This window comes from Neoarius graeffei, chromosome 9 (assembly GCF_027579695.1).
Source record: "Neoarius graeffei isolate fNeoGra1 chromosome 9, fNeoGra1.pri, whole genome shotgun sequence".
NCBI lineage: Eukaryota > Metazoa > Chordata > Actinopteri > Siluriformes > Ariidae > Neoarius > Neoarius graeffei.
Window position 1 is genome coordinate 44,965,346 of NC_083577.1, and position 19,352 is coordinate 44,984,697.

General features: G+C 42.8%; 1 protein-coding gene across 3 annotated transcripts in view; it reads left to right on the forward strand.

The window, feature by feature from the left end:
• Nucleotides 1–19,352, forward strand: part of man1a2 (mannosidase, alpha, class 1A, member 2) — a 168,202-nt gene that overhangs the window by 51,967 nt on the left and 96,883 nt on the right. For all 3 annotated transcript variants that reach the window (XM_060929588.1, XM_060929589.1, XM_060929590.1), the window contains exon 3: nt 5,124–5,382. In XM_060929588.1, coding sequence (XP_060785571.1) covers nt 5,124–5,382 — 259 coding nt within the window. The remainder of the gene's footprint in view (nt 1–5,123; nt 5,383–19,352) is intronic.

Below are 19,352 nucleotides of genomic sequence, written 5' to 3' on the forward strand. Positions count from 1 at the left end.
CATCTCTTTGAGCCAGGCTGCTGTCCCCACGTGCCTCAAAACCACCACCATCATCTCGGTCCCGAAGAAGCCGTCTCCCTCCTGCTTCAATGACTACCGCCCTGTCGCGCTCACTCCCATCCTCGTGAAGTGCTTCGAGCGGCTAGTCATGAGGCATATCAAGTCTGCCCTCCCCCCCGCCCTGGATCCTTTCCAGTTTGCATATCAGTCCAACCGTTTGACCGATGACGCCATCTCCACTGCCCTCCACTCAGCCCTCACCCACCTGGAGACAAAAGACTCGCATGTCAGAATGCTGTTCATAGACTTTAGCTCAGCATTCAACACAGTCATTCCTCAGCGGCTCATTCACAAACTGGACCAGCTGGGACTCAACACCTCCCTGTGCAACTGGTGGCTGGACTTCCTGACGGGGAGACCACAGACTGTACGGGTCGGCAGCAACTCCTCCAGCACCATCACACTGAACACAGGGGCCCCCCAAGGATGTGTGCTAAGCCCCCTCCTCTTCACTCTGCTGACCCATGACTGCACACCAACATCCAGCTCTAATCTCTTCATTAAGTTTCCAGATGACACGACTGTGGTGGGTCTCATCAACAATGGCGATGAGACAATCTACAGGAGTGAGGTGAGCCGCTTGGCCATGTGGTGCAAGGACAACAGTCTCCGTCTGAACGTGGAGAAGACGAAGGAGATTGTTGTGGACTTCAGGAGAGCGCACACCCAGCATGCTCCACTAACTATCGATGGTGCTGCAGTGGAGAGGGTGAGTAGCACCAAGTTTCTGGGTGTGCACATCTCTGAAGACCTGTCCTGGAGCAACAACACCGCATCACTGGCCAAAAAAGCCCAACAGCGTCTGTACTTCCTCCGCAAACTGAGGAGAACAAGAGCCCCAGCCCCCATCATGCACATTTTCTACAGAGGCACCATCGAGAACATCCTGACCAGCTGCATCACCGTGTGGCACGGCGCCTGCACCGTGTCCTGCTGCAAGACTCTGCAACGCATCGTGAGAGCAGCTGAGAGGATCATTGGTGTCTCTCTCCTTTCTCTTATGGAAATCTATAACTCCCACCTCACCCGCAAAGCCATCAGGATTGCAGGTGACCCCACCCACCCATCTCACAGCCTCTTCAGCCTGCTGCCGTCGGGGAGGAGACTGCGGAGTCTCCGGGCCAAAACCAGCAGGCTCAAGAACAGTTTCTTTCACCAGGGGGTCAGGAGGCTCAACTCCCTCCCTGTTCTGCCCCTCCTCCCCCCTCTGCCCCCTGCCACAGATTCTGCTCGCACTCCCCCCTGCCCCCCCTTCAGCATCTGACATGTCATCCTCACAGTTTCCCCCCCCAACACACACACACACACGTACATCTCATCGTTCATTAACACACTGAACTCAGGGACCGCACATCTCACTTTACCTCACTCATTTGCACTATTCCGCACTACCTCATCTTAACAGCTGCTAGTTTGTTTATACTGCTTATTTCATGTTTACCTGCTATACCTCAAGTGCCCTTGACTGTTTTGGTTATTTGAACCTGTGTGTGTGTGTGTGTGTGTGTGTGTGTGTGTGTGTGTGTATATGAGTGTTTAGTCTACGTCTAGTTCTTATCTAGTGTTTTATACTGTTTATTTATACTGTTTATATTGTTTGAGTGTTTAGTCTATGTCTAGTTCCTATCTAGTGTTTATATATTTTTTTTTTCAATTATTCTATTTTTATTTATTGCATTGCCAGTTTGCACCGTGTGTCAGAGAGGACTGATATTTCATCTGTGCTGTATGTCGAGCATGTATAGCATATTTGACAATAAAGTTGACTTGACATATGGAAATCAATTTTACAAAAGCATTTGAATTGTAATAAAAAAATATTTCCACAGTGGAGGCCAGATAAAGCAAGATACTATCTTTATTCTTATTAAACATGACAAAAGAAACATTGTTAGGTAAATGCAAAAAAAAAAAAAAAAAAAAAGTAAAATTAGAAAATTTATTTTTTGACCATAACATCCCAAATGAGAGACCAGTTTCTGAGACGGACCCTTATATGACCTATTCACAGCTCCAGGGCTCGCAGCTTGATCCTGAGCTCTGGTTACTGTCCGTGTGCAGTTTGGCATGTCATCTCTGTGGTTTCCTGCATCACTCCCATTGTTGTTGGAAGGCGTTTTTGATATTTAAAGTCCGTGTTTCACTGCTTCAAACAGGGGGAACCAGGCGCTGTTCCTTGTGTGTTGGAATGGAAACCCAAGCATGCGTCCATTTTCAGTCTTTCACTTGCCTTGTGCTGACTGCTAGCGATATGTGAAATAAGTTACTTATTTTATTTTTTAAATCTGTTTTTCTGTTTCTGTGCACCAGACCTACTTCTCCTTCGACATGCTTACTTCTCCTTTCTTGTGGGGGTGGTGGTTTCAGCTCTGTTGGTTCTCCTTTGATTTTTGATTTACTTGTTGATGCCCTTACTTTCTTCAGTGAGTCGAGGGGTGGGTGATCTGACTATTTTGTATCATGATTTATCTTGAAGATGTCCACAATCTACTTTTCAAGTGAATTGTAGAGATTTGTGATCTTTTACTGGTAGGTCCTCCTACTAATGTTTCCAAACTTCAAATAAAACTTCAATGGCCAGTAATAATCATGGATCCACTCTACATTCAAAAACCAACAGAATGATTGCCTACTAGATGGCTGTGCTGATTCACCAAATTATATCATGTCTCTATCACAGGGTATCTTTCGTGTGTGACGTATACAAAAAGCAATTCAATGTGAGCTCGCAGCATGGCGGATGAAGAGTTGGTGCCAAAAAGGATATTTCTCAAAGCAAAGTTATCTGTAAAATTTGTCAGGCAATTGTTGGCACTTCTGGAGGTAATACGATAAAGTCGTACATGAGCTGATAAGCCATGTATGATGAGATTGAGTGGAATAACTTTTTATTCTCTCCACATTCACAGGATATTGAGAAATGGAGCACTTTTATTTTTTGCAAATTTGATTAAAAAAAATTATACAAAACATGACAATCATTTCTGCTTAGAATGTAAACAAACCGGCTAAATGACAGTAGCAATTTGTGAAAAATGCTATAATTCTTGAAGAATAAAAAAAGATATGTTCTTGCCATCAAATAATTTTTATTCCATATTTTGCCTTTTTTTTTTTGAGTAGTTTTTTTTTGTCCTCAGTTGGTTCACATGCCGCCATCTTGTTTTTCCTCTACTCATGGTATGAGCTGATAGCCTAGTAGTAGAGTAGCCAATCGGAGCATGCATTTACTCATATCCAGTGAATGTGGATGGAATAAAAATGGTCATCATTGACCAACATATTGGAGCAGTCGAAAAAATATGATGGTGAAAGAGGTGACTGAGGCAGTCGCGTTCTATCAGCAAAGGAAATGGTGCCATCCAGAGCTGTGGCCAAGGTTGGCTTTAAGACACTGATGCACGTTATGCTCTGCCAAGTCGCAACTATTCTTCTAATACTGCCATTACCAATATGTATAATAAATGCAGACCGAGGATTGCTGCATAAATAAAGCATGGCAAATTTTTTGCAATGAAGAGTGACTTATGGGTCCAGTCGTACATCCAGACTGTCTAACCATCCATTTTACTGACGACTGGAAGCTGTCTGGGTTCTGAGTACTGGAAAAGGCTGTTATTTTGTTCTTGTTATCTGTTGGTTGCTGATTACAGCCTGAAGTTGAAACAAACTTTGTGGATGTTTATTTTTCTTAGAACATTCAATTGTGAAACTGTCAATTTGGAATGTGTACACTTGTGATTTGTTTTACTACGCCCTTTTTAGTTTACTTATTTGTTGACTGCTGATTACAACTTTGTTCGAGTCTCTATTAGGGCTGGGCGATATGGCTGAAATCTGTATCACGATATAAGTGTTTCATATTGGTCGATATCGATAATTATTGAAACATTTTATGACCTATTTAAAATAAGGACCAGGAGGGAACATTACTAAATTCAAACATTTATTTTAAACTTCCTCTGACAGCCAATGAGCAAGGAATGTCAACACGCATGTTCAATGTTACGATCACAACAAAAACTGAGCAGTTATCAATAATAAAGTGCTTAAAAAACTCAAGTGTTATAAAAACATGAGCAAAGTGTTCAATGTAAACATAGCAAAACCTGCTATGTGAGAAGGACTGTCATATTTTTAATTTTTTACTGCAAGTTTAGTGCAAAAAAAGTTCACCCTCTGGTGAATAACATTTAAAAACATAAAAATATGCAGTGCTTTATAAACATAAAAGAAATTGAGTGAAACTGAGGTAGACTTAGACTATTCTTAAACTATTCAAGTATATTTTCATTGAAGGTTTAATAAAATAAAAATAGTGTTTTGTAAACATAGAAGAAATTAAAGTAAAACTGAGGTAGACTTAAGACTTGACATCTGTAACATCTGACCTTACTGACTTTATCCACAATTTCCTCGCTCGTTCCGGCACTAATCTTTCTTTTCTTGGCCACGCTGTTTCTGGAAAAAAAATAACACGACAACGAGATGGCGCAACCAAACGCGATACTGTTACATGATTGGCTATCAGCGTGTCACTCCCTATGCGTTGCTAGGCACCAGAGGACGAGTGCCTTTGCTCATGCAACCAAGCTTGCTTCGCAACAACAGCTGATTGAAAGCGGACCTAAACCAGAGAGGGCTCTGGCTAACGCTGGTTTCTTGAAAAAAAAAAAAAATTCTATCGAAACGTTCTATCGAACGCATTTTCTATTGATATCAAGTATGTGTCTATCGCGATACGTATCGTTATTTTATCGCCCAGCCCTAGTCTCTATATATATCACAACTGACAGATCGTGATTTGTGTCTAAAAAGATCATGATGCAGTGTTTTGGCAAGATCGCCCACTCTTATGTGAGACACTGTGTCCATATGTATACTTGAGCTGTGTTTTGGAGAAGCCTTAAGATAAAGATTTAACCCCATTAAGCAGTGGCATTTGTTTTTATGAACATCGTATCCAGCATATTTCTGTGAGATCACACTTCTAAGTAATTGAATGTGTAAATGATGCCATCCTTTACTAATGTCTGTGCCCTGCTGTGCTTGTGCCCTTGTAGGGAAGAGGAGGAGAGTCTCCGCAGTAAAATCCGGGCAGATCATGAGCGTGCACTGCAGGAGGCCAAGGAGAAACTTCGCAAGTCCAAAGATGAGCTGAGGGCAGAGATCCAGACAGAAAAGAATAAGGTGGTAAAGGACCTGAAAAAGAAGGATGGGCCAAAGCCTCTGCCCCCAGTGCCCATGCCCAAACTGGTGGGCATCAATGATGGAGATCCTGGAGACCCCGATGTTAAAGAGAAACGGGATAAGATCAGAGAGGTGAGAGTGGAGTGTGTGTGTAGTGATGTATGTGCAGCCCTCTAGGTGCAAATCTACCAGGAAAAAAAGCGAGCATCAGTGTCTGAAACTTTTGAATAGGCCCAGGTACTGGGAGCATATTTACATATTTATAATATGGGAAGTATTGGTTCAATAAGTAAAATGTAAATTGTGTCCTCTTAAATAAGGACATTAAAGGTAGACTGCCTTTCAGATTTTTCAAGTTTAGGTCATAAAAATAATTTTTCCCCCTGACACCCGGTTATTTTTGTTTAGTGGACTGAAAGCTACTGAATTCGACTTCCAATTTTTAGTTTTTTAAAATGGAACAATTAATGAATTTAGGGCCACGTGGCCCTTAATTCTCCGCCGTTTTTTCCTGCTTCACCCTGACTCAATTCAAGATACTACATTGTGCATCGCGTGGTGTGCTTTCCCCGTTCGCACAAGCCATTGTGGGATATGAATTTGAAACAGGAAAGGAAAATGGAGGACGCGAGCGTGCGAATGAAACGTGAAAGACTGACTACAGTAACGGAAAGCGAGAAGAAAAGACGTTATGCTGCGAAGGAAAGGAAACGCAGGACCAAATTAATAAATATCGGCGGTCAGAGAGCACCTCGGTGTGATCAGCTGTTCATTTAGCGACAGAATGATGTAACCGTCAGCAGGGCTCGAAATTAACTTTTTTTTCTTTGTGTCCCCCAGTGGTCCCGAATTCTGTGTTGTATTGTCCCGAATGGAAGCAATAGTGTCCCCATTTTTTTCCTCTCTGAAATAACCAGTGGTTAATATTATCATATGAAGTTACTATTATATTTGTAACTATGCGATTTTGAACCCTTTATATCATTTTTACAATAAGTCACAAAACACAAGTGACACATGTCCTATACATCATCTACTTCAAAATTACAGTTATTGCATTTTCAGTTTATTAAACTTTGGCGATCTCACTGTATGAATAGATACCCGTTTATTTAAAGGGGCCAACTAGGTCATTCAGAAAATGTTTCAACTCCCTACATCTGCAGTACACTTTAGCTGAAAATAAGACCCCTTTTATGTTTGTTTCATCTACTTATACCTTGAATATCTGTTGGCATATATAAGGCCAACTTATCATTTTCACCATTACCGTTATCCATTTTTATGTAATGTACCTGTTGCCCCATTCAGAGATGTTTTGAAAGCCATCAGCCATACCATCAATAGATGAAACGCCCTTGAGCAAGGCACCGACCCCAACATTGCTACAGGGACTGTAACACTAAAAAACCGTAAAGTCACTTTGGATAAAAGTGTCATATAAGTGCAAACAAAGCAATGTAATGCAAGTTTTTTTTATTGTAACCTTTAGTCATAGAAATCATTTACATTATTTACAGTGCTTAATTTCATTTTCTTTGACCTAGATAAATTTCCCATTCATTTCTATGGAATTATTTGAAAAACTACACACATTTTCAAACATCCGCTGCTCTGGCATGCTTTCACCTAGAGACATGATTCAAACTTTAAAACGTAGAGAAACTTCTCCTCTGTGGATCTGGCATTCAACTTTTTGCTAGGTTCGATACTTTTGGATCAGTCCCGGCTCAAACACCATGTGGGTTCCTGGAGAAAATCAGGCTTTATAATGGGTGTCTATTGCGTTACACACCAGTGCAGCTTGTTAAGTTAGAGTGTAGAGAGCTTGGAAAAATAGCTCAAACTTTCTCATTTAAACTGTGTTTTCAGCCCCAATTTTCACTCTACACACACAGTTTTCTCAAAAGTAGTAGCCACACTTGTCCTGATTCACACAGTGTGTCTACCTACACAATAGGACTTGCAGTTTTTGAATGAGAAGCCTGAAAGTGAGGAGAGGACAGGTGCGCAGCCCCATAGACTGCCATTATAAACGTGGCTGCGCTTTGACTGTTAAATCAAAGTCGCTCGTTTTTAACTCGCTCTAGTGACCTCAATTTTTACACTACAGACAAAAAAAGTACATCAGTGTGTTCAGGAGACCCTTGTGGCACTCAGTGTGAAAGAATTTTGTGAATATCTCCTTCCGTTTTCGTGTAAATCCCCGTTGTTTGGAGGGAGCGCTCTGACGGAAAGCTGCCCTTTTTGTGCGCCCCTCTCCCACCCGCACGCTGAGCAGAGAGGGACAAAAATACAGTCCAGCTCAGCTCCGGCAACTGTGACTGCTACGCGCACTGCATCACTCTCACGATTTCCCCCAGGGGAATTGTCGTCTCTAGATCTATTTTTTTCCATTGTCCCGGGATTGTCCCAGATATGATAATTTTGTGTCCCGATGACATTTTTTATGGTCCCCGGGACGTCAGGACACCGTTAGTTTCGAGCGCTGACCGTCAGTGCACAGTCAAAGGTGAACCTGCGGATGCGCACACGGACTTCCTCTGTCTGCTTGACTGTGCGAAGCGAGTTATTTCATGCACATTATTTGCTCAGGAATCCCTTCAAATTAAATAACTTCCCAGCCACAGAATGGCCTGATATTTTATGAGCGGTTACAGAAATAAGCATACATCACAATGACCAGATTTCAGAGGGAACTAAGTTTCACCAATTTTATGAAATTGAAAGGCCGTCTATCTTTAAGAGGTCAATATTAAAAGGATAATTTAAGGCCCAAGTGAGGCTCAACTTGGTCACCGTTTTAATGTTTACTGTTTGTCACATGCAAAGTCCAAAGGTTGTGGTAACGTCATCATACAGTGGGAGCCAAACTGCTGTGCTAATATTGACACTTTTCTCACTTGCATGCACAATGCGCGCATACACACTCCTTCTTCCCCTGAGTTGATCAGGAAGTGATTCTGCTGGCTTGTAAACCCTGGAGAAGTGGACTGCAGGCTTTTAAAACTGTCATTATTTTGGCCCAGATATCTGCAGTCATAAAGAGACGCGAGTTATGGAGACATGGGGTGAGGGGCTACTGAAAAGCCATCTGCCTGACCAGCATAACATCACTCATCTGACACACACAGGTGTAGAAGGAGGGAATGTTGATCAGTTTATAATTATCCCCCCCTTCAGGTTTGTGTAGGTCATAGAAGGGACATCTGCCATTCACCATGGGATGTTGACCACTCGGGGTCTCGCGTGTGTGGATGCACAAACACGCACGCACACAAGTGTCCTGTAGGGCATGGTCCAGCTTGCCCTGTTTCAGTGGAAACCTCACAGCAGGCCCATCTGCTGCTCACAAGGAGACCTTAACACACTTTGTTGTTTGTGTGTCATGGACATCAACATGTCATGATGTCAAAGGAGTGAAAAGCAGGTGCAAGTGGAAAACACGTTTACAGATGCCTAAAATGCACAGTGGTTAAATGATTACAAAGAAAATGGTACATTTTCATCTGCGCTGACCCAGTATGAATGCTGTAATGTTTTAGTAATTCAGACTCTAATTCACAAATAGTGTACACTATTTTTTTTCATGTCTGTATTAGATGTTTAAATCACATGTATGTTGCCGTGAATATTCCCCCCCGTCTGAATTTCTGGATTTGTGCGTCTTTCAAACACTGAATCAGGGGTTTTTCTAGAAAAATTTAGTATGAGGGCGCTCACCATGGCGAGGGAGCGAAGCAACCGGGGGAGGATGGCGCCGGTTGTCCGTCCCCCCCCTCCGCTGTGCGAAGCCTTTGAAAAATTGAGGCTACAATGAAACATTCTGAGGCTATCTGACAGGGAAATTGTAACAAATTGTCAACATTGAAAAAGAAAAGTAATCATCTTCTGCCCCGGACAGTCTTTGGCTTTCTTCCGTTTCGTGCCGCGGGATGACATCTTTAAATGCCCAAGTGTCAACAAAAACAACTCGCGAACTACTTCTGTCAAAAGCTCCCGCGCCGGTGGGTGAAAGGTCATTCAGTCTCGAGAAATCTCGCGCTACAAGTCAGCTGACCTTGTATGTAACCCATGTCAAATCTCGCGAGAGCAGCCGCGACAAGTAAACAACTAAACAACATGGTGCCTCAGTCTGGAAAACGCCAATTCGGATTGTTTTTGCACCGTCTGTCGGTGTATCTACTATGATTGGAATGTTTTTGGAGTAATTATAACGTATTTGATGATCAGACACATTGTCACGTGGTGTTGCTGGGATGTTTTCATGGAGAAAAGATCGTTTTGAGAAAGAATGCATGTTGTGCAGTAGCATACAAGTGCATGGCCTAAGTGTGACTAGGGGTTCAGTCGGCATTTCGGTAAGGGGGCGCACGCCGAGAGTAAGAGGGCGCAGCGCCCCTGTTCCCCGGTTTAGACGAAAGCCTGCTGAATGACATTACATCTTAACCTAATAATATGTAAAAGGGACCTTGAGGGAACAAAAAAAACCCCACACACAATAGTGTGATTAGATATTTTATTAAGAGAAGATATTCAAGACAGAATCCCCCTTTGTGGAAAGTGATTTCCCCTTCTGTTCAATAGCTGGTTCTCTTCGCCTCCCCCCCCCCCCCAGTCAGCATTAACTGTAACCAAATACTTTCTGTAGTTGTTGATTACAATGGTGTGTTGGAATTTTGGCCCACTGTTTCAGCTCAGTGACATTTATAGGCCTTCAAGCAGGAACTGCACGTTTCAGGTCCTGCCATGGGATTTCAACAGGGTTTAGGCCTGGACCTTTTCACACCTGAGGATTGGATAATTGAGACCTTGCACACCAAAGACATGACAGAAATAAGATGGATCACCAAACATACTTTGGCGGTCGTTAATGTACCTGGGTGGCCCGCCCAAGTAAAGTCTATGTGTGGGGAAACGCTACGCTATCAAATTCTAACTTAAGTGTGACCTTGGACTCGAGTTTCAAGCTCAAATGTCCATCTCTACTTTCATTTCCTGCAGCCTCAGAACCGCTTTGCTTACACAGCTGTTGAAGGGCTTTAATATTCTGCTTCTCTGGAAATATTCGTACTGTGCTCAACTTTCATTTAACAACTTTGTTGAAGTATCTGTACTGAAGTACATGCAGTTATATATGATGATTTTTCCTCTCGCCGCCTAAAAACGTGTATGGATTACCCTTGTGCCCCATTCACACGCGCTGAAAAAAAATTATCATTATCATGCTGTAATCATGTTGAGAGTGACTGGGAGCAAAACAGAGTGAAAGTTGAAATGTTAGCCTTTGCTCTGGTTACCTAACAGCATTAACGATAATCCTTTGTTACAACTCGGTCATAATTGGAACCTTTGTATTAACGTTTTATGACCGGTCATGACGTTGCTGGTGGTGATGTAAACAATGTAGTAGTGATGTGATGTGATGGAACTGCTGACACCTACTACTGTATGTACTTATTGACTGAGTGGGAGGGCCGGACGGGAAAATATTTGGTTCAAAGTCATGACGTATGAACCGAGCACAGCAAGGTCTGTACAAATAACCAAGAGGCAAATATTTTCCCGCCTGGCCCGACCTAACTCGGTCAATAAGTGTTTTATCTTTTGACCTTTTTTAACTGACATACGCAGTGGAAAATGAACAATAGTGTGCGAAAAAATCTCATCTCATTATCTGTAGCCGCTTTATCCTGTTCTACAGGGTCGCAGGCAAGCTGGAGCCTATCCCAGCTGACTACGGGCGAAAGGCGGGGTACACCCTGGACAAGTCACCAGGTCATCACAGGGCTGACACATAGACACAGACAACCATTCACATTCACACCTACGGTCAATTTAGAGTCACCAGTTAACCTAACCTGCATGTCTTTGGACTGTGGGGGAAACCGGAGCACCCGGAGGAAACCCACGCGGACACGGGGAGAACATGCAAACTCCGCACAGAAAGGCCCTCGCCGGCTACAGGGCTCGAACCCGGACCTTCTTGCTGTGAGGCGACAGTGCTAACCACGACACCACTGTGCCGCCTGTGTGAAAAATGAACCAATCAATTTTTATTTGATTGACAGCAATCCATTTATATAATGAGTCACCTTGATTATCACATGACCCGTACGGACCTGCACGTGCGATCGCTCTTCATAAAACCATTGAAAAAAAAGTCACGTGACTGGGCAAAGTTTACACAATGGAAAACCGTGAACAGTGTGCGAAAAACGAACGAATCAATTTTTGATTGACAGCATGTTTTCTTGTTGGTTCTTGTATAAACTGCCATCTGGCAAGGCACGCTGCAATACAAATGTGAGTGGGGAATCAAACTCTCGCGGTTACCAGAGGACCAGCCCCCCACTGTAACCCTAGCTATGTAATAGGCAAGAGGCCGAGGGCTACGGAAACGGAGATCAGTGCCGCCCTATGCGCCACATGGTGAGAGAGACTTTGGCTTGGCTCTTGTATAAACACGTGAGTTTCTTCACTCCCCCCCCCCCCCCAATTTTCTTTGAAAATTTCAGCTTGTTCAATTAGAATTAGGTCTGTGTTTGATAAATCACCTGCATAATAAATTCACTTCACTGTGCTGTTTCGTTGCTCATTTTTCAAAGTAACATTTCAGAATTCAGAGCAAAATGAAAACTGCAGAAGTGAGGGAAATGGGTCCTGGGCTGCATACGGCTTTTTCTGGACCGGATTCAAAAATCTGTATCTGCCCAGTCAAGTGACCTTCTTTTTTTTTTTTTTTTTTTCTCTCAATGGTTTTATTAAGCGTGCGCGTGGGGGTCCGTACAGGTCATATGACACACAATCTCAATGTTCATGCTTTTGCTCTGAATGTGAAACAATGTGAAATGGTATTTGCTTGAATAAAACACATGTTCAGAAACAGGAAGCGAGCCCTCTCAAAAGTGACGTGATGCAGCTCAACTGGTGCCATGTGACTAACTAGCTAATGTCTCAGCTTGGGCTTTTCACGATAATATGAACGTGCCACCTTGTTGTTCATGCGTCATATCCAGTCTCGCATGGGTTTACGCTACATAGAGTCCTGTTCAATTCAGGTGGGAATATGCGATACATCAGTTACTTTACTGTTATGGAAGATTGAGTGGGAATCAAATGTTCTCTCCTGATTCATTAACGGCTTTTGTACGTGAAAGGAGCTTTAGGTGTGAATTTGTGTGCGCATGGCGCCCTGTGATGGACCGCCTTGGTCCAGTGTTCCTGGGAGAAGCTTCACCCTCGCATGCTAGAACTTGTATTCCTGTATTGGTAGCTATTGAGCATTAGGGGAGCTCGTGGGTGGAAATTGGCCATGATTGGTTTGAATAAAAATTGGGAAAACGAGTAAAGTAGAAATGGTATGAAGAGAGGATTGTTTTTTTTCTTTTTTAAACTTTGTAAAATACTAAAACTGATCATCTTAAAAATTTCTCAATTCATCATAATACTGCAAAAAAGCAGCAAATGAAAAATTGGTAAATATTTTCAGTTAGTTTTTTCTAGATTGTTCTTTACCTTTTAATCGTGAAGATGCTCCACTATTTCAGGTGAAGGGATTTTGCCTGTGAGCTGTGCACAATTAGCACTGTGCTAACCTTGAATAGCATGATGGAGAACAAGATGCACCCACAATGCCCCTCTCCCCAAGCTATTGCCTCAGCAGCACACCTCATTTGATTCCATGTTTGAGCAGATTAAGCATGAGATTTGGCTTCGTTTCACCCGTGTGGATTAGCATGTAGCAAGCACTAGGAGCAGAGAAGCAGAATAGTGAAAACATAAGTAGAGCTTTTATCACATCTACCAGGGTTTTGTGCTTCTGTCCATCGTTCCCCTCTCTGCGTCTGACCTTGTTCCATCTCCGTCCCTTTTTGTCCTGACCGGTCACATTCAAACTTAATGTAAGCTGAGAAAGAAGACACTATTTTTTTTTTTCCTCTCCTCTTTAAATTCTGAAATGAATTCTTTGCAGCTCCTGTACAATGTGAAGAATTGGACGTCAGGTTTTCCTCACGCACACTCTGCTGTCTGATCTAATGGTGATCATATACAGTGTGAAGCTCTGCAGTTATACTAACCACTAAGCTTCCAGAAATGCTGATCTGTTTGCTGCCTCTCTGATGAGTTTCTGGTTTCTCCATACTGTGACCAGCTGCTTTTTTATTTATTTATTTTTTAAACTTTGTTTGATTAATATCAAGAGGGAGAAAAAGCAGAGGCTGGTGAGGGAATGACTGTTTATAGCTACTCTCTTTTATAAGTGAGCCCTAGAACTAGGCATGTAATGATTCACCCAGTTCACGATTTGATTCGATTCAGAATCTTGTGTTCACAGTTCAATTTTGCCATGATGTTTTTTTTTTTGGGGGGGGGAGAAAATTAAATGAAGCATTTAGGCCCTGTCCACACGGCAATGGATTCAGGTGAATCCGATTAAAATTTATCATTTCGGCCTGGCGTCCACACGGCACCGGTCTTTTGGGTGCCCCAAAACGATATTTTTTGAGAACGGTTTCCAGAGTGGAAAAATCTGGCAACGGCGCTGTTGCGAAGTCGTCTGGATGAGTAGAACGGATTTGTTTACGATGACGTCACAACCACATGACTAGAACAAGTCATCACGCCGGGTAGAAGAAGGGGTTTATGCGCATGCGTCCTACTTCTATTGTTCTGGTGTCTCCGATGGGACCGTCTTACAGCGCACGTAGAGGTGTGGCATGTGTATTGCATCGTTTTCAGCAAGCATTGCGTTGCCATATGTACCTGATATTTTACTGATCCGTTGCCCATGTGGATGCGATATTTTATTTATTTATTTATTTTTTACCCGCTAAAAAAAAAAATCTCATTGCCGTTGTTGTGTGGATGTAGCCTTAGTTGGTAATAAAACTTTCATTTATTTTTCTCTTCTTTTTCAACTTTTTTTTAAATTAAAACAATCCTTTTTTTTTCTTAACCAACAATAATTTACAAGCATTTGTAAAATAGCCCTTTTAACTAGGCATGGCTTGTGATAAGATTAGATTAGATAAAACTTTATTGATCCCTTTGGGCGGGTTCCCTCAGAGAAATTAAGATTCCAGCAGCATCATTACAGATAAACAGAGAAAAGAAATAGAGAAAACTTTGAGATAAATTAAAATAAATTAAGTATTTACAAATATAAAAAGAATAAGATATGGGGAAGAGAGGAATGAGGGGGGGGAAAGGTGGGGAGAAGAGGGGGGCGGTAGGAGAGATATTGCACTTTGTATTGCACATTGTCCGGTATTGCTTATTGTTAGGGTAGGCTACTGCTCCTTCCTGTCCTCTGTCCTCCTGTTACCCCTCCCCCCCAGAGAGGAGTTGTACAGTCTGATGGCGTAAGGGACAAAGGAGTTTTTGAGTCTGTTCGTCCTGCACTTGGGAAGGAGCATTCTGTCACTGAACAGGCTCCTCTGGTTGCTGAGGACGGTGTGCAGAGGGTGACTGGCGTCATCCATGATGTTCAGTAGTTTGTCCATAGTCCTCTTCTCTGCCACCGTCACCAGAGAGTCCAGCTTCATGCCGTCCACAGAGCCGGCCCGCCTGATCAGTTTGTCCAGCCTGGATGTGTCCTTCTTGGATGTGCTGCCCCCCCAGCACACCACGGTGTAAAACAGGACACTGGCGACCACAGACTGATAGAACATCCACAGGAGTTTCCTGCAGATGTTAAAGGACCGCAGCCTCCTAAGGAAGTATAGCCTGCTCTGTCCCTTCCTGTATATAAAAACAAAATTGAGTAGTTCATGTGACTATTGTTTTGTCTTAAAGAATGTATTTTCCCTTGTGTTTACAGGCACCTGGCAAGTAAAGCATTGCTATCACCAGAAATATACCTAAAAGCTGCTTTTCAGTCGCTGTTAAACAACAGAACAACGCCGCTGGTAAAATATTGTGTGATTTAGATCGTGAGATTAAATGTTAACAGCAGTTAAAAAGTTGTGTGGAGCTCCTTTTGAAAAGAAAACAAGGTGGTGCAGAACAGTCGCTCTCACTCTGGGTGGGTGTGCATCAACCTTCGATGAACTGGTGAATAGTTCCCACGATGGTGTGTCAGCAACCCCATGTCAGCGTGGGTTTCCTCGGGGTGCTCCAGCTTCCCCCACAGTTCAAAGACATGCGGTTAGGTTAACGTGGGGTGGCCTTGGGCTGAAGTGCCCTTGAGCAAGGTACCTAACCCCTGACTGCTCCCTGGGCGCTGTAGTGTGGCTGCCCACTGCTCTGGGTGTGCATGTGTTCACTGCTTCAGGTGGGTTAAATGCAGAGGATGAATCTCACTGTGCTTGAAGTGTGCATGTGACAAAGGTTTCTTCATAATTATGCTCGCCTCCAGGCTGCGTGTAGACTTAGTCCAGACTGTCTATCATTTATGACTCCATATTATGTTACAGAAAGTTTACTACGTTAAATATTACTTTCACGCTATTCCACAACTGCATGAAAGTTTTATTTTAAGTGTTTATCTGATGAAGCCCTGCATGATCCTGCAACAAAACATCTGTAAGTTTCTCCTTGCGTTTTGCGGTGTACTGTGCTGCCGTGACTAAACACGATGTGTCTGATTCAGGAGTCACTGCTGGCGAATAGTGGAGCCAGAGCTTCGAGAGACACTCAAGAACCAGCATATCCGGCAAAAAAAAAGATAATTATGTGCTTTTTATGACTGAGTTTTGTGTGTCAGATAAATTGCATTGCATATTCAGGGGTGAAAGTAAGCCGGTCCTGGCCAGTCTACGACTCAAAATACAACCCCGATTCCAAAAAAGTTGGGACAAAGTACAAATTGTAAATAAAAACGGAATGCAATGATGTGGAAGTTTCAAAATCCCATATTTTATTCAGAATAGAACATAGACGACATATCAAATGTTTAAACTGAGAAAATGTATCATTTAAAGAGAAAAATGAGGTGACTTTTAAATTTCATGACAACACATCTCAAAAAAGTTGGGACAAGGGCATGTTTACCACTGTGAGACATCCCCTTTTCTCTTTACAACAGTCTGTAAACGTCTGGGGACTGAGGAGACAAGCTGCTCAAGTTTAGGGATAGGAATGTTAACCCATTCTTGTCTAATGTAGGATTCTAGTTGCTCAACTGTCTTAGGTCTTTTTTTGTCGTATCTTCCGTTTTATGATGCGCCAAATGTTTTCTATGGGTGAAAGATCTGGACTGCAGGCTGGCCAGTTCAGTACCCGGACCCTTCTTCTACGCAGCCATGATGCTGTAATTGATGCAGTATGTGGTTTGGCATTGTCATGTTGGAAAATGCAAGGTCTTCCCTGAAAGAGACGTCGTCTGGATGGGAGCATATGTTGCTCTAGAACCTGGATATACCTTTCAGCATTGATGGTGTCTTTCCAGATGTGTAAGCTGCCCATGCCACACGCACTAATGCAACCCCATACCATCAGAGATGCAGGCTTCTGAACTGAGCGCTGATAACAACTTGGGTCGTCCTTCTCCTCTTTAGTCCGGATGACACGGCGTCCCTGATTTCCATAAAGAACTTCAAATTTTGATTTGTCTGACCACAGAACAGTTTTCCACTTTGCCGCAGTCCATTTTAAACGAGCCTTGGCCCAGAGAAGACGTCTGTGCTTCTGGATCATGTTTAGATACGGCTTCTTCTTTGAACTATGGAGTTTTAGCTGGCAACAGCGGATGGCACGGTGAATTGTGTTCACAGATAATGTTCTCTGGAAATATTCCTGAGCCCATTTTGTGATTTCCAATACAGAAGCATGCCTGTATGTGATGCAGTGCCGTCTAAGGGCCCGAAGATCACGGGCACCCAGTATAGTTTTCCGGCCTTGACCCTTACGCACAGAGACTCTTCCAGATTCTCTGAATCTTTTGATGATATTATGCCCTGTAGATGATGATATGTTCAAACTCTTTGCAATTTTACACTGTCGAACTCCTTTCTGATATTGCTCCACTATTTGTCGGCGCAGAATTAGGGGGATTGGTGATCCTCTTCCCATCTTTACTTCTGAGAGCCGCTGCCACTCCAAGATGCTCTTTTAATACCCAGTCATGTTAATGACCTATTGCCAATTGACCTAATGAGTTGCAATTTGGTCCTCCAGCTGTTCCTTTTTTGTACCTTTAACTTTTCCAGCCTCTTATTGCCCCTGTCCCAACTTTTTTGAGATGTGTTGCGGTCATGAAATTTCAAATGAGCCAATATTTGGCATGAAATTTCAAAATGTCTCACTTGCGACATTTGATATGTTGTCTATGTTCTATTGTGAATACAATATCAGTTTTTGAGATTTGTAAATGATTGCATTCCGTTTTTATTTACAATTTGTACTTTGTCCCAACTTTTTTGGAATCGGGGTTGTAATAGTACCAGCAAGAAATGTTACTTTCACCCCATGCATATTCCTTCTGAAAGCAGTGGAAATAAGCTTCTGAAAGAAGCGAGAGGGTTTTTTTTTTGTTTGTTTAAGCATGAAGACCTCTCTGCTTTGTGCTCAGTGTTCTCAGTAGTACCTAAACTAAATGGAGCAGGATAAGCTGATGCTCTGCAGCATTGATCTGGGCTTGTGTTGATTTTGTGTGTGTGCGCGCTTGAGTCATTTAGCGTGGCGCTGTCTTGCTAATGGTGGTTGTGTGTCTGAATGCTGGCACTAGTTGGCAGGGGGAGCAGAATGCCTTTTGGATGGCGTGTCCTGGATGATATCAGTGCCAGATTAAGAAGTGAACATATGCCGGAAAGAGGGGGCCGTACCACCTACACAACGGCCACAGAGCTATGAGGAACGTGGAGAGGGAGGGGAAAGAGGATGGGTTTTATAGGATTTTTAAAAAGCTAGTGTGAAATTTATTTTAAATTGCAAACGAGCTAGGAACAAGATCTGATTTTTTTTTTTTTTTTAAATTAAACTGATTTTAGTCTGTTAGTGTTATCAGGGATGGAGACACAGCCGCTTAATGAAAAACAAGAACATATCTGTTGTAGTTGATTTGATTCTCATTCAGGACTCCTGTCAAAATTGTTTGAGCCTCATTTGTGCAGTGCCTCAGACTAAACTGGTACTGTGACTCCCTCAAGTCACTCTTAATCTAGTGGTTTTCTTTATGGCTGCACACTTGATCATATTTAAAAAAAAAAAAAATTCTCATGACCCCAGATTAGTGAAAACACATGAACATACTGTTAGCTGTTGGACTTGGCTGGTGATGCTAGTCCAAGTTTTTGCAGCTATCAGCTTTGCACCAGCAGAACCTGGTGGTACCAGATCACTGAGGTGCCACAGGCTTCGTGTGAGCAGCAGTGGCTGATTTTCCAACCACAGCTGGAGTGCAGTCAAGAGGAGTCCGTGAAGAGCTTGATAAATGTGCTCATATTGATACAGGGCATAAGGAAGCGTCGTTGTGTGGCATACGAGATTGTTACAACTAATGCTAACCATACACTAGAACCGCCTTTCTCAAAAAATTCATATTCTAACATTGAAATAAATAAAATGAATTAAAATTCCAAAAAACGGTAGTTACACTAATGCAGATCATCGCTGCCTCATGCATCATTAAAATTTGTCTCCCGGCCCCCTTTCCCATGTCACAACGTCACTGCCGGGGTCGGCGTATGGTCAGTGTGACTGCGTATATTTCATATAGGGGAGTGCCTTGAGAATTTGCATACTTCTGAAGGGTGCCATGACTGAAAAAGGGTTGAGAAACGCTGCACTAGAAAACTTTTGAAAAGACTTAAATTGACACCCTTGCACATCTAAAGACAATGAACCAGTCAGGTTTTAGTCACAGACTATGATGTTGCAAAGGCTAGGAATCTTGCAAGTGTAACAGATGTTGCGTTTTGTTCACCAGTCTTTTTATTCTAAAGAAATGAGACAAATACACTGCTGAGGACGGGCTGCAAACGTCCAGTGGCATTGGCGCTTACATTTCCAAAATGAACTGAGGGGCCAGCGCCTCGTTCCCATAACCATCCGCGCTCTTAAAGGACCAGCGCAGAATTCCCCCACCACCACACACAATGGCAAGTGGAAAAAAAAAATAAACCCGTTACACAAGGTCACTGTTTACAAGACTTCCTTTT